Raw genomic sequence first — 14,869 nt, 5'->3', positions numbered from 1 at the left:
TTTTTTGTCGGTTTAAGGGCTTGAACTTGGGGCTTGGGCCATGTCCCTAAGCTCTTTCACTCAAGGCTACCATTCTACCACTTTGAGCCACAGCATCACTTGCAGTTTTCTGATGATTAATTGAAGATAAGAGTCTCACGGACTTTCCTGCCTGGGCTGGCTTTGAACTGTGATCCTCATACCTCAACCTCCTGATTAGCTAGGATTACAGACGTGAGCCACCAGCACCTCTCTCTAACGTCACATTCTTAAATGCTTCCTTTCAATCACATATTTGATACCTAAGCTTGTGTTTCTCTTGTTAGTCAAGATTATTTTAAAAGCCAGGCACTGGTAATCCTAGCTATTCAGGAAGCTGAGATCTGAGGATAGTGATTCAAAGCCAGCCTGGGCAGAAAAGTAATCTCCAGTTAACTGCCAAAAAGGCTAGAAGTAGAACTGTGGCTCAAGTGGTAGAGTGCTACCTTGAGTAAAAAGGCTCAAGTTCAGAGCCTAGGTCACCTGAGTTCAACCCCCAGGACTGCCCCTCCCCCCAAAAAACATTATTTTTATGTATTTCACTATAAAAGTAAAGTAGGCAGAGCATTGGTGCGCCAGGCCTGAAATTCTAGCTACTCAGGAGCCTGAAGATCTGAGAATCCTGCTTTGAAGCCAGCAGGAAAATCCACAAAACTTTTATTTCCAATAAACTATTCAGAAAAAGCCAGAAGTAGTGATGTGGCTCAAGTGGTAGAGTGCTAAGCCTTAAACAAAAGAAGCTCAGGGACAGAGCCTAGGCCCTGAGTTCAAGCCCCAGAAGCAGCGTGCACTCACACGTGTGCACGTGCACACACACACACACACACACACACACACACACACACACACACACAGTTGGCTATCTTTTCAAGTCTGAATAAAAGAAAAGTAGAAGGGATGTAAAATTACTCATAGTTTCTCTTCAAGGGAAACATGAATATTAGCAATAGCCTAAACTTGTGTTACATTGGATTTGCTATTAAAAAGTTTTTTAAGCGCCAGTAGCTCACATCTGCAGTTTTAGCTGCTTAGGAGGCTAAGATCTGATGATTGAGGTTCAAAGCCATCCTCGGCAGAAATGTCCCCATGAGACCCTTATCTCCAGTTAACCACTCAAACAACAACAACAAAACTAAGCCCGAAAGTAGCACTGTGGCTCAAGTGGTACAGCGCTAGCCTTGGGCAGAAAGAGGCTCAGGTACAGTGGCCAGGCCCTGAGTTCAAGCCCTACAACTGACAAAAAAAAAAAGACCAAAAAAAAAAAAGATTTTTTTTTTAAAAAAAAGTAGCCTGACTGGGTTCTAGGAATAGGCTTTACTGCTAAGCACTTCCATTTTTTATTTTTTTATTTTTTGGTTGGTCGTGGGGCTTGAACTCTGGGTCTGGGTGCTGCCCCTCAGCTCTTCAGCTCAAGGCTGCTCAACCACTGAAGCCACAGCACTACTTCTGGCTTTTTCTGCTTATGTGGTGCTGGGGAATCAAACCCAGAGCCTCATGTATGCTGGGCAAGCATTTTTCCACTGAGCCACCTTCCCAGCCCAGCACTTTTTTTTTTTTTAATATTTCATTTATAAACCATGTTGAAGGCCATCCATGTGAATAGCATCACACTCAGTGAACAGGCTCCAGAACTTATCACAGCACCTCTAAAAAGATGATAGGTAGTATTTTCAGAGATGTCACAAATCTGTGACAGCAGAGTTTGCAACTGGACAGGCTGGCATTCAAACCAAGGTATGGACATTTTCCTATTCTGCCCTGCCATTGTTTCAAAGTAGGTCTTATATTCTGCCCTGCTATTGTTCCAAAGTAGGTCTTATATTTTGGAAATTTCTTCAAGTAGTCTTTTTCTATTATAAAAATGTACATGATATAGAAAATTAGGAAGACATAAAAATTGCCTGTGATGTTATCACACAGAGATAACTATGATTTTTAGTTTTTAGTATTACACTCCAGGTTTTTTAATTTTTAATTTTATTATTATTATTTTTTATTTTTATTTTTTTGTGTCGGTCGTGGGGCTTAAACTCTGGGCTTGGGTGCTGTCCCTGTGTTCTTCAGCTCAAGGCTGAGCTTGAGCCATAGTGCCACTTCCAGTTTTCTGGTGGTTTATTGGCGATAAGAGTCTCATGGACTTTCCTGCCTGGGCTGGCTTTGAACTACAATCTTCAGATCTCAGCCTCCTGAGTAGCTAGGATTACAGGTGTGAGAGCCACCAACACCCAGCTTCACTCCAGGTTTATATTTACGTGAATGTTTGTATTTGTATCATATACATATTTGCACAATGCTTATATATAACTATAGGGTTTATACTAAGTACTATACACACTTAAATATGTTTTTCCTTCATATAAAATTGGTATTGGGGCTGGGAAGGTGGCTCAGTGGTAGAGTGCTTGCCTTGCATGCATGAGGCCCTGGGTTTGATTCCTCAGCACCACATAAGCAAACAGAAAAAAGCCGGAAGTGGTCCTGTGGCTCAAGTGGTACAGCGCTAGCCTTGAGCTGAAGAGCTGAGGGACAGCACCCAGGCCCAGAGTTCAGGCCCCATGACTGGACCCCCCCCCAAAAAAAATAAATAAAATAAAATAAAATTGGTATTATATTTTTCCATTGTATTCCTTTTAACATATCTTAGTAAGTTGTATACTTTGTAACTAATAATCCCTTACTAGTTTAAGCTTTTTGCTGACATCTTTTCTTATATTCATAAGCATTTTTGTGTAAAATTTTTGTTTGTTTTTTTGGGTCCGGTCATGGGGCCTGAACTCTGGGCCTGGGCGCTGTCCCTCAGCTCTTCAGCTCAAGGCTAGCACTCTACCACTTGAGCCACAGTGCCACTTCTGGCTTTTTTTTTTTTTTCTTCTTGCTTATGTGGTGCTGAGGAATCGAACCCAGGGCCTCTGGCATGCAAGGCATGCACTCTACCACTGAGCCACCTTCCCAGCCCCTTTGTAAAATTTTTATACATGTACCTGATTATATTTTATCAAACTGTATGTCTTATAAAACTTGATTAACAACTGATATCCCAAAATGATAATATTCACTCTTGCTATTTATACTCTGACTAGTACACTCTTCCTACAAGTCTATCCAACTTAAGATATTCTGTCCAGTACACATTAACATCATTAAAACATATCAATCTTTAGTTTTGTAGGTGACTTTTCATGTTTTTCATTTGTGTTTTTCCTCATTACCAGAGGAGGTAAATATATGTTGAAGCTGTCGTCAACAATGCTGCCATCCTTGGATGTCTCTCTTCCTTCACAAATTATGATATATGGGAAAATGAAAGTTAAAAGGCCTCATCTTATTTATTCCATAATCTATCTCTTGGCAGATCTCTGACATCTACATTAGTGGGGAATCAGGAGACATGTCTGCCAAGGAGAAGCTACTCCTTTGGACTCAGAAGGTGACAGCTGGTTACACAGGAATCAAATGTACCAACTTTTCTTCCTGTTGGAGTGATGGAAAGATGTTCAATGCACTGATTCACCGATACAGGTAAATAGAGTGCAATTGCGGTACTTGTTGGAAGGGCTTCTCATCGCACTTATGATTTGTTAATTTATTTGAAAAAGGAATTTTTGAGTGCCTTCTATTCTAGGCACTGGGTACAGATAACAGTGAACAGATTAGCAAATGTTGTTGCTCTTATGGAGCTTACCTTAGTGTGGAGAATGGGCCAAAACCAAAAAGATACATGCTGTCATGCAGTGGCAAGCACAGTGGAGGGTAGAGAGTGATTCCAACAAGAGTGGTCAGTCACTCTCTTTGAGGAGGATGACAGGAGTGAACCATACAGTGGCTCTGGTGAGTTCTATTTGGAGAAAAAGCAAGTTCAAAGGACCTGAAGCAGGTGCTGATCAGATTACTGGAGGAACAACAGGTGGCTTTGTGTGATACAATGAGGAAAATAGGAATTTTTAATATATTTTTTATTGTAAAGATACTGTACAAAGGGGTTACAGTTACATGAGTAAGGTAATCAGTATATTTCCTATCAAGCATTGTTACCCCCTCCTTTGTTTTCCCCCTACCATCCCTTTCCTCCCCAGCTCCTCAACTTCTCCCTCCCCCTCTCAAGCTGTAAAGCTCATTTTCAACATAGTGTCAACCTGTATTTTTATTTCAGCATTTTGTTATTTCCCTTCCCCTTCCCAAATTAGAAAAATGTATATACAAGATACAGGGCACTGGAAATTAGGAATTTTAATAATAAAAAATTTTTTTAAATGGGCTGGGAAGGTGACTCAGTGGTAGAGCGCTTGCCTTGTATGCATGAGGCCCTGGGCTCGATTCCTCAGCACCACATAAGCAGAAGAAGCTGGAAGTGGCGCTGTGGCTCAAGTGGTAGAGCGCTAGCCTTGAGCTGAAGAGCTGAGGCCCAGAGTTCAGGCCTCACAACTGACCAAGAAACAACTTAAAAAATTGAACTCTTAGTGATCATGCACTGATTCTTACTTTGTGCTAGTTTATGATACCTTTTGGAAACCATAAAGTCCAGTGAACTTTCTGTTGTGTAAGTTCAGAATTAGGGATCACTGGGTTCCTGGTATTATAATTTAAAATGGGATTGGTATTTTTCTTTTTTTTTTTCTTTTTCTTTTTTTTTTTTTTTTGAGTCCAGTTGTGGGGCCTGAACTCTGGGCCTAAGCGCTGTCCCTCAGCTCTTCAGCTCAAGGCTAGCGCTCTACCACTTGAGCCACAGCGCCCACTTCCGGCTTTTTTCTTTTTGCTTATGTGGTGCTGAGGAATCGAACCCAGGGCAAGTGCTCTACCACTGAGCCAACTTCCCAGCCTGGGATTGGTATTTTTCTAAGCTTTTTACTTCATAAACTTTCTTGCTAACTCATTGCTTTTCAGCTCTGGGAATTGTTTCTCTTATTCATTTTTGTTGTTTTGAGACAGGGTTTCACTACATAATCCAGACTTGTCTCATCCTGAGCTCCCTGAGTGCTTGCATTACAAGTGTGTACTCACACCTGTTAGCTCTCAGAACTTTTAAGATGTTTTCTTTCTATGAAATCATATATGATGAATAGATGTGGTCTCTGATGTGCCTTGAATTTTTACAGACCTGATCTGGTGGATATGGAGAGAGTACAAATCCAAAGTAACCGAGAGAATCTGGAACAGGCTTTTGAAGTGGCAGAGAGGCTGGGGGTAACCCGGTTGTTGGATGCAGAAGGTGAGAGTTTAGTGAAGTTGAGTACATTTGGCATATACTCATAGTTCCTTCTCTTGACAGATTTCTCTATTCTGACTAAGAAATTTCTTAATCTTTCTGTTAGATGTGGATGTGCCATCTCCAGATGAAAAGTCTGTGATCACTTATGTGTCTTCAATTTATGATGCCTTCCCTAAAGTTCCTGAGGGTGGAGAGGGGATCAGTGCTACGGTAAAAGAACACTTTTGATTCGTTGGGTTGGAATACATTTATTGAACAGTGTTTCTTAAGTTCTCATTGTGTACAGTGTGATTTTTATACAAAGAATCTGAGTCTGTATCTTTATCCTGTGGCCATTGTCCTAGTCTCCGGGAATGAGCCTAGACAATACTAATTTGTATCATTTAGAACAGAGCATTTGATGCTAAAAGCCAGCAAAGAATGTCTTTTTCATCCTTAGCTTTAATTCAAGATAACACAGTGTTTTTTCATCCATCAATACCAGGTTGCTTAGTTTATGTGGACTTTTTTCCTGAATATTTTTAGTAGCTTGCTTTGTATTCTTTTTAAATATCAAGATACTGAATGCCTCTTGAGGAGCTTTGAAACTAGGGCTGAAACATTAAGCTGAGCAGCTGTCTAGGCAATTAGAACAAAAGGATCTTAAATGGTTTGGTGCCTTTCTCCTGTATTTGTTCTGGGCATTGCAAATTGAGTATGTGCTATTTATCTTTTGACAACAGGAAGTAGACTCCAGGTGGCAAGAATACCAAAGCCGAGTAGACTCCCTCATTCCCTGGATCAAACAGCATACAATACTGATGTCAGATAAATCTTTTCCCCAGAACCCTGTTGAACTAAAGGTAAAATCATGGACTTAAGTTGTTTGTATCAGTTCTTTATAGGCATTCAGACTTGGCGCTTGTTGCTCCTGGTTCTGGATGAAGTGACATGAAAAATAGGGTTTTGTTGTTTGCATTATTCATTCATTCACCAAAATTTAATTTTTTAGGCACTTTATAACCAATATATACACTTCAAAGAAACAGAGATTTTGGCCAAGGAGAGAGAAAAAGGAAGAATTGAAGAGTTATATAAATTGTTAGAGGTAAGGAAACTTACCTTTGGCTAGCACTTGGGGTTTGATTATGATTCTGATTGTTAAATTTGTACTAATAGAAATTATAATAGTTGTACTAATAGAAATCTCTAGGTTTAGTCTTGGAGATTTGTGGTAACATAACATAAACTCATTCTAAATTTTTTTTTTTTTCGGTCCAGTCATGGGGCCTGGTCGTTGTCGCTCAGCTCTTCAGCCCAAGGCTAGCGCTCTACCACTTGAGCCATAGCGCCACTTCTGGCTTTTTTCTTTTTGCTTATGTGGTGCTGGGGAATCGAACCGAGGGCCTCAGGCATGCAAGGCAAGTGCTCTACCACTGAGCCACCTTCCCAGCCCCTACTTATTCTAGGTTTTTTTTTTGTCTGACTAAAATTTTTTTTTTTTTTTTTTTTTTGTCGGTCGTGGGGCTTGAACTCTGGGCCTGGGCGCTGTCCCTCAGCTCTTCAGCTCAAGGCGAGCACTCTACCACTTGAGCTACAGTGCCACTTCCGGTTTTCTGGTGGTTTATTGGAGATAGGAGTCTCACGGTCTTTCCTGCCCGGGCTGGCTTTGAACCACGATCCTCAGATCTCAGCCTCCTGAGTAGCTAGGATTACAGGCGTGAGCCACCAGCGCCCGGCCTAAAAATTTTTTTTTTTTTTTTTGGTCCGGTTGTGGGGCCTGAACTCTGGGCCTGAGCACTGTCCCTCAGCTCTTCAGCTCAAGGCCAGTGCTCTACCACTTGAGCCACAGCGCCACTTCTGGCTTTTTTCTTTTTGCTTATGTGGTGCTGAGGAATCGAACCCAGGGCCTCAGGCATGCAAGGCAAGCGCTCTACCACTGAGCCAACTTCCCAGCCCCTAAAAATTTTTTTTATTCATACTTCAGTTATACAAAGATAATTTCATTGTGACATTTCTGTACACACATTCAATGTACTCCATTAGCCTCATTTCTGCATTTTCAGAAGGATTTACTAAGAAATATAGTATATATGTATTCAGAAATCTAAAAGTTTTATGGATGAGTTTTTCAGCTTGTTAGAGGGATGCTGAATCTTTTGTAGGATGAAAAGACTTCCATTCACATTTTGAGAGCTTGAAACTATGAGATGGGTGTTTAATCTTCCCAGGAAGATTTCTAGAGAGTATAAGAGGAATGGAAGGATTTAGAGTAAATAGTCTGAATTTTAAAGGTGATCCCCTTCCCCCACCCTTACTTCAAGATGAGACACTACTAAATATTTGATTGTTCTGCCATATTAGATAGTCAAAATAGGGAAAACTGCTGATTGATTGAGTGAAGAAACAAGAGGTACAAATAATAAGGGAAAGTAGATCAGAGTGCATGACTGTGGATTTTGGACTCTTTCAGGTATGGATTGAGTTTGGCAGAATCAAGCTGCCTCAAGGTTATCACCCTAATGATGTGGAAGAAGAATGGGGAAAACTCATCATTGAGATGCTAGAGCGAGAGAAATCCCTCCGGCCGGCTGTAGAAAGGTGAATCCAGAACTCAAGGGTGATCTGATATTCCTTATCAAGCTGCTTTGAACAGTGCACTTGACTTTAGTTTTTATCTTATTTTAGACTGGAATTGCTGCTACAGATTGCAAACAAAATTCAGAATGGTGCTTTGAACTGTGAAGAGAAACTGACACTAGCTAAGAATACATTACAGGCTGTAAGTCATTGCTTTGTCCTGCTTATGTCACCTGTTTTCTCTCTTTACCCTCAGCTGTAAGATCAGAGTTAACAGTTGAGAAATCCAGCTATGCTACTTCCCTTTTTTTGGAAGTGCTGTGGGCCTCTTGGCTTCCTTCATCCAAGTGGAGGGGAACAATGAAATTTTCCCACCTTTGTTCTCCCTTTCTGTCACAGGATGCTGCTCACCTAGAATCAGGGCAACCAGTACAGTGTGAATCCGATGTCATCATGTACATTCAGGAATGTGAAGGTCTCATCAGGCAGCTGCAGGTGGATCTCCAGATTCTACGAGATGAGAATTACTACCAACTGGAAGAACTGGCCTTTAGGTGAGGAACAAAGGGGTCCACAGAGGATTTGCTTATTGCTGAGGTTTCTGGATTAAAAGTGTGTCAAGGGGTAGTGGCTCATACCTGTAATTCCTACTCCAGAAGTGAAGAGTGTGAGGAACTTGTTTAAAGGCCAGCTGGAGCAAAAAATTAGCAAAACCCCATCCCCTATCATAACAAACAAGCCAGACATATGTAGTAGTGCATTTCTGTCATTCCCAGGTGGGAAGTATAGGTAGGAAGATGGAGGTCCCAAGCCAGTCCTAGGCAAAAAATGTGAGACATAGTCCAAAAAATTGTCAATGCAAACAAGGGCTAGAGGCTTGGCTCAAGTGACAGAGCACCTATAACAAGCATAAGGCCCTGAGTGTCCAACCCTAGGACTGCCAAAAAAAAAAAGAAGAGGCTGAGTGGTAATGGCTTATGCCTATAATCCTAGTAGGCTGCAATCTGAGGATCGTGGTTTGAAGCCAGCCTGGGCAGCAAAGTCTGTGAAACTCTTTATCTCCAATGAATCACAGGAAAAGCTGGAAGTGGAGGGTGCCTGAAGTGGTCGAGTGCTAGCCTTGAGCAAAAGGAGCTCAGAGACAGTGCCCAGGCCCAAAGATTCAAGCCCTAGAACCATTTAAAAAAAAAAAAAGAAAAAAGAGGGGGGTAGGGGGGTATGGCTGGGAATGTGGTTTAGTGATAGAGTGCTTGTCTATCATGCACAAAGCCCTGGGTTCGATTCCTCAGTACTACATTACAGAAAAGGTCAGAAGTGGTGCTGTGGCTCATGAGTGCTAGCCTTGAGCGGCATTGAATTCTTAGACTTGTTCTTTAGAGAAAAGTGTTTTGATGAGAATACTATATATACACATATTTGTGTAGTAAATTTCTCATGGTAAAAAGCTATTTTCCCTTATTGTAGGCCCCTCCCATTAAGTGCCTATGGGATTCTCTCAGTCATTGTTATTGTTATAGCATCCTCAATTTTTTTTTTTTTTTTAACCGGTCCTGGAGCTTGAACTCAGGGCCTAGGCACTGTCCTTGAGCCTCTCTGTGCTCAAGGCTAGTGCTCTACCACTTGAGCCACAGTGCCACTTCTGGCTTTTTCTGTTTATGTGGTACTGAGGAATCGAACCCAGACCTTCATGCATGCTAGGCAAGCACTCTACCTCCTAGCCCCGCATCCTCAGCTGTTTAGCCAACAGAGATGTGATAACACATTTTGGTTTAGAAACACAGGTGATTTAATGCACTTGTTGCTTAAAGGAGGAAGCTGAGACCCACAAAAGTTAGAAATTGTCTAAAGCCATATGACAATCCATTGTTTATTCTGTTATACCATCTAAGAGTGATATAAATACACATTGGTTTGTTTCTTTCCAATTAACACAGTAATTTGGCATTTATCTTGAAGATTGCTCCAAACTAGATGATGTTAAAATATCACCTTGAATTCATCTAACACTTTTTCAAAACACTTTTCCTGATATGATCTCATTTTTATTTTTACCATGTGCTTGTTAGATAGTGGAGATTTTATTTTAAGTATGTGATAGTCTCTTTTTCTTTTCTTCCATTTTAGGGTTATGCGTCTGCAGGACGAGCTGGTTACCTTGCGTCTAGAGTGTACAAACCTATACAGGAAGGGTCATTTCACTGCACTTGAATTGGCTCCCCCCTCTACTTTAACCACTACTCATTTGAAAGCAGAGCCTTTAACAAAGGCAACCCATTCTTCTTCCACTTCTTGGTTCCGAAAGCCCATGACTCGGGCTGAACTTGTATCTATCTCCTCCTCTGAAGATGAAGGCAATCTCCGATTTGTGTATGAACTACTGTCTTGGGTAGAAGAGATGCAGGTGGGTGTATTTCCTAAAAGCTTGTATAGTACACTAATGTTTACTAGACCTAGCAGTTTGTTTATGAAGGTTGGTTCCCTTCTTAAATTTTGATATGATCAGAATAAATCCTTACACTGAACAGCATAGACATTTCTAATTTGATACCCTTTGGGTATCTATTTCCTTATGCTAACTATGCCCTAAGTGGGAGCTTGTGAAGAAAATAAGAGAGTCACTAAGTCTGTTATTGTTTCTGTTAAATTTGCTCATTTGCAGAGAAGTTTGTTTTTTCTTTTCCTTCCTTCCTTCCTTCCTTCCTTCCTTCCTTCCTTCCTTCCTTCCTTCCTTCCTTCCTTCCTTCCTTCCTTCCTTCCTTCCTTCCTTCCTTCCTTCCTTTCTTCCTTCCATTTTTGTCCTTTGTGGGACTTGAACTCTGGGACTGGGCACTGTTCCTTAGCTCTTCAGCTCAAGGCTAGAACTCTACCACTTGAGCTGCAGTGCCACTTCCAGTTTTCTGGTGGTTTATTAGAGATAAGAGTCTCATGGACTTTTCCTGCCCAGGCTGGCTTTGACCGTGACCCTCTGATCTCAGCCTCCTTAGTAGTTAGGATTACAGGCGTGAACCACTGGTGCTTGATGTTTTTTATTTTCTGTTGTGTTGTGTTAACTCCTAAGTTTAAAAAAGGACATTCTGTTCTGCGATTTCAAGGGCTCCTGTATTCTAGAATCTAGAGTTCAAGTTTGATGTTATTCTTATTTTCTTAACCCTGTTTTCTTGTTTTGTTTATTTATTTTTGTTTTTTGAGACAGTACCAAAGCTTAAACTCAGGATTTCTCTCTTTTGCTCTGTATGCTTGCTCATAGCTGGCATTCTGCCACTTGAACCTTGCCTTAAGTCTTAGATTTTACTGGTTAACTAAAACTATAGACTCAAGAACTTTTCTGCCTGGGCTAGCTTTGAACCTCAAGCTTCCAAGTCTCAGTCTCTTTAGTAGCTAGGATTATAGGTATGAGCTACTGGTGCCTGGCTTTATCTTGTTGTTGTATTAAATTCTTCCCATCCACAGATGTGTTCCTGTGCCCTAATAACTAACACAGAGGCAGACTAACTTTTTTTGTGTGTATGCAGGTCCTGGGGCTTGAACGCAGGACCTAGGCACTGTCCCTTAGCTTTTTTTTACTCAAAGCTAGTGCTCTACCACTTGAGCCACAGCTCTATTTCTAATTTTTTGGAACTTTATTGGAGATAAGAGTCTCAAGAATTTTTCTGCCCAGGCTGAGATCTTAGCCTCCTGAGTAATTAGAATTGTATGTGTGAGCCACCAGCGCCCAGCTTAAATTTTATAATTACCTTTCATTTACTAATAATTGATCATTACTAATAATAATTGATGCCATTAATAAAGCTAAATACTTAACATATTTCTTTCCTATATCTGCTCTGATTATGAAATGAGGAGATTCCCTAAAGGGAAATAAATTGCCTGAACATTTTCAACCTGTAGACACCACTTTCTTACTGTGAACGGAATATATTCCCATCAGCAGCTAAATAAGACCACTTTCACTGCTGTAGTTGGTGGGTTTCTTTTTCCACTCCCTGGGGTGATTATTGTGTATTTTCTTAGAAGAGGCTATAGGATAGTGGTTTAGATATCCTTTTACTGTATCCTCTATGCCTTGTCATCTTGTCCAGACATTGATTCTGACCTTTTTTTTTTAAATCAGCAGTAAATTAGTATGCACCTGTCTTCTTCTTTTTCAGATGAAATTGGAGCGAGCAGAGTGGGGCAATGACCTGCCTAGTGTGGAGTTGCAGCTCGAAGCACAGCAGCACATCCATACTAGTGTAGAAGAATTGGCTTCAAGTGTCAAAGAAGCCAGGTTGTATGAGGTACATAGCATTCAGAATCCACATTATGGGAGGGATGGGGGTGGAGCTAGTCTGGGATGGTATAGACAATACATCTGTCTCTAAGGAAAAAGAATGATTATAGCATTCCCTCATTACTTAATGTCTCTGTTAACCTTTGAAATAACTTTATGAGAAAGATATTTTTATTAAGTGGCCCCTTTACACTAAAAAGAAAAGTAATTCTGGATGCTAAAATTGGAATTAGTAGCAGAAACAGTATCTAAACTCTAGTCTGCTGCCTCCAAAAATTTGTGCTCTTTTCCCTTTTCTGTATGGCTTATAGAGAGCTGGTATGAAGAAATTATTCACTATTCTCTCTTCTCCCTCACTCATCATTACATACACACACCTTTTTCCCCTTTGCAGTGCTGGGAATCAAATCCATGGCCTCACAATTTCTAGGCAAGTGCTCTACCACTGAGCTATATCCTCAGCTACTAACTTCTCATTTTTTATTTCAACTAGCTTTTTCAGAGAAGCAATTGAATAGTTGGGATCATCAGGCATAGGTTTTGCATAGAAGACTCCTTGAATTGCTGGGAAACACAACTATGCGGTTATGGTTACCAGGTGGTAACCATATTATATAAGCTCCTTTTAGTCTTCTTTTTATCTCCTTATATTATCTAAGGTTCCCAGAGCAGCCATTCCTTATCCATATGCAGACATGTTATTTACATACTTGAGACATATAGTTTATTCTTTCTCTGATGTCTTTTTATTTTATTTCTTATTAGGGAAAGATGTCCCAGAATTTCTATTCTAGCTATGTTGAAACTCTTGGAAAGCTGGAGACACAATATTGTAAATTGAAGGTGAGTTTTAACTAAGAAATTTAGGTTCTACTTGTGGAGAATCTGGTTTCCTCAACTGTCTTCTATAATGCAGAAAGCTCCTGTTTTGACACTGATTTATTATGTTCTATTACTGTGAAGTTGTTTGGATGTATTATAACATTTTCTCCATTTTCTTTTTCTGTCATTGTTTTTGCTTTATGCTGCTACTGGGGTTTGAACTCAGGGCTTTCCTTTTTGCTTAGCTTTTTTTTCCTCCATGGCTGGAATTTTACCATTTGAGCCATACCTCTACTTGTGACTTTTTTGCTGGTTGTTTGAAGAAAAGAGTCTCTTAGGATTTTTTCCTGCCCAGGCTGGCTTTGAATTGTGATCCTTAGATCTTAGCCTTCTGAGTAGCTAGGATTATGCACATGAGCCATCAGTACCTAGCTTGCCTTTTTTTTTTTTTTTTGGTCGGTCGTGGGGCTTGAACTCTGGGCCTGAGCGCTGTCCCTCAGCTCTTCAGCTCAAGGCGAGCGCTCTACCACTTGAGCTACAGCGCCACTTCCTGTTTTCTGGTGGTTTATTGGAGATAGGAGTCTCACGGTCTTTCCTGCCCGAGCTGGCTTTGAACCGCGATCCTCAGATCTCAGCCTCCTGAGTAGCTAGGATTACAGGCGTGAGCCACCAGCGCCCAGCTGCCATTTTTTTTTTTTAACTTTTTTATTTTCTGGGTCAGTCGTGGGGCTGTCCCTGAACTCTTCTGCTCAAGGCTAACACTCTACCACTTGAGCCACAATGCCACTTCCGGTGGTTAATTGGAGATAAGAGTCTCATATACATTCCTGCCTGGGCTGGTTTTGAACCGTGATCCTCAGATCTCAGCCTCCTAAGTAGCTAGGATTACAGGTGTATAATCCTAGTGCCAAGCTCTTTTTTTATTTTTGGCAGATATATGTAGCCCTGAGTAGCCTCAAATTCATGTTTCTGCCTCTGTCTCCTGTGTGCTGGGATTATAAATGTGTGTTACTACAACCAGTTTCTTTCTTTTTTGGTTTTGGGGGGGGGGGTTCCAGTCGTGGGGCCTGAACTCTGGGCCTGGGCCCTGTCCCTCAGCTCTTTAGCTCAAGGCTAGTGCTCTGCCACTTGAGCCACAGTGCCACTTCCGGGTTTTTTCTTTTTTCTTTTGCTTATGTGGTGCTGAGGAATCGAACCCAGGGCCTCAGGCATGCAAGGCAAGTGCTCTACCACTGAGCCAACTTCCCAGCCCTACAACTAATTTCTTATTGATTGTACCAGGGCTTAATCTTAGGGCCTTGTACTTACTAGCAGGCACTCTTACACTGAACTGTATCTCCTCTTTTTTTTAATTAGTTATTTTGGAATTAATTTGCTTTTTGTCTACACTTGAACTTTGATCCTGTTTTCTGCTTCCTGTCATAGCTAAGTTGACAGACATAGGCCACCATGCCCATATTCTTCAGTTGAGATGGAATCTTAAAAACTTTTTTGCCTAGGATGGTCTGAAACTCCTATCCTTTTGATCTCCACCCTCCTATATAGTTGAAATGACAGTATGCCAAGCTACTGTTTGAAAAGGGAACTCGCTAACTTTGTCCCAGCTGGCCTTGAACTGCTATCTTTTTTACTCAGCCTCCTGAGAAGCTATGATTACAAGCATGAGCCACTATGCTGGGCCTCATTTTCTTAATGAGTCACAAAACATTGCTCTGGAAAATTTCAAGTAGGTAGAACCTTCCCTAGCTATGATTCATCATCAAAGCAGTAGCCATATGTGCTTTGAGATACCAAAATTGAAAGTTTGAGATTGATCGGATGGGTACATCTCTCTTGCCTGTTGTTTTCATTCCTGTTTATTGAGATTGTTCAGAAAAGAACATTCCAAGGTCATTTATTTAGGGACCCCCACAATTTTTTATTTTTTATTTTTTTTGCCAGTCCTTGGGCTTGAATTTAAGGGCCTGGGCATTGTCCCTGAGCTGCTTTTTACT

General features: G+C 40.9%; 1 protein-coding gene across 17 annotated transcripts in view; it reads left to right on the top strand.

The window, feature by feature from the left end:
• Nucleotides 1-14,869, top strand: part of LOC138803492 (microtubule-actin cross-linking factor 1) — a 254,203-nt gene that overhangs the window by 54,557 nt on the left and 184,777 nt on the right. For all 17 annotated transcript variants that reach the window (XM_069987601.1, XM_069987600.1, XM_069987599.1 and 14 more), the window contains 11 exons: nt 3,371-3,537; nt 5,112-5,224; nt 5,328-5,434; nt 5,947-6,066; nt 6,216-6,311; nt 7,677-7,804; nt 7,892-7,985; nt 8,183-8,337; nt 9,908-10,184; nt 11,932-12,060; nt 12,819-12,896. In XM_069987601.1, coding sequence (XP_069843702.1) covers nt 3,371-3,537; nt 5,112-5,224; nt 5,328-5,434; nt 5,947-6,066; nt 6,216-6,311; nt 7,677-7,804; nt 7,892-7,985; nt 8,183-8,337; nt 9,908-10,184; nt 11,932-12,060; nt 12,819-12,896 — 1,464 coding nt within the window. The remainder of the gene's footprint in view (nt 1-3,370; nt 3,538-5,111; nt 5,225-5,327; nt 5,435-5,946; nt 6,067-6,215; nt 6,312-7,676; nt 7,805-7,891; nt 7,986-8,182; nt 8,338-9,907; nt 10,185-11,931; nt 12,061-12,818; nt 12,897-14,869) is intronic.

Source organism: Dipodomys merriami, unplaced genomic scaffold, assembly GCF_024711535.1.
Source record: "Dipodomys merriami isolate MVZ:Mamm:240054 unplaced genomic scaffold, mDipMer1.0.p SCAF_34, whole genome shotgun sequence".
NCBI lineage: Eukaryota > Metazoa > Chordata > Mammalia > Rodentia > Heteromyidae > Dipodomys > Dipodomys merriami.
Note: the sequence above shows the minus strand (reverse complement) of the source record. Positions and strands in the feature narration are given on the sequence as shown.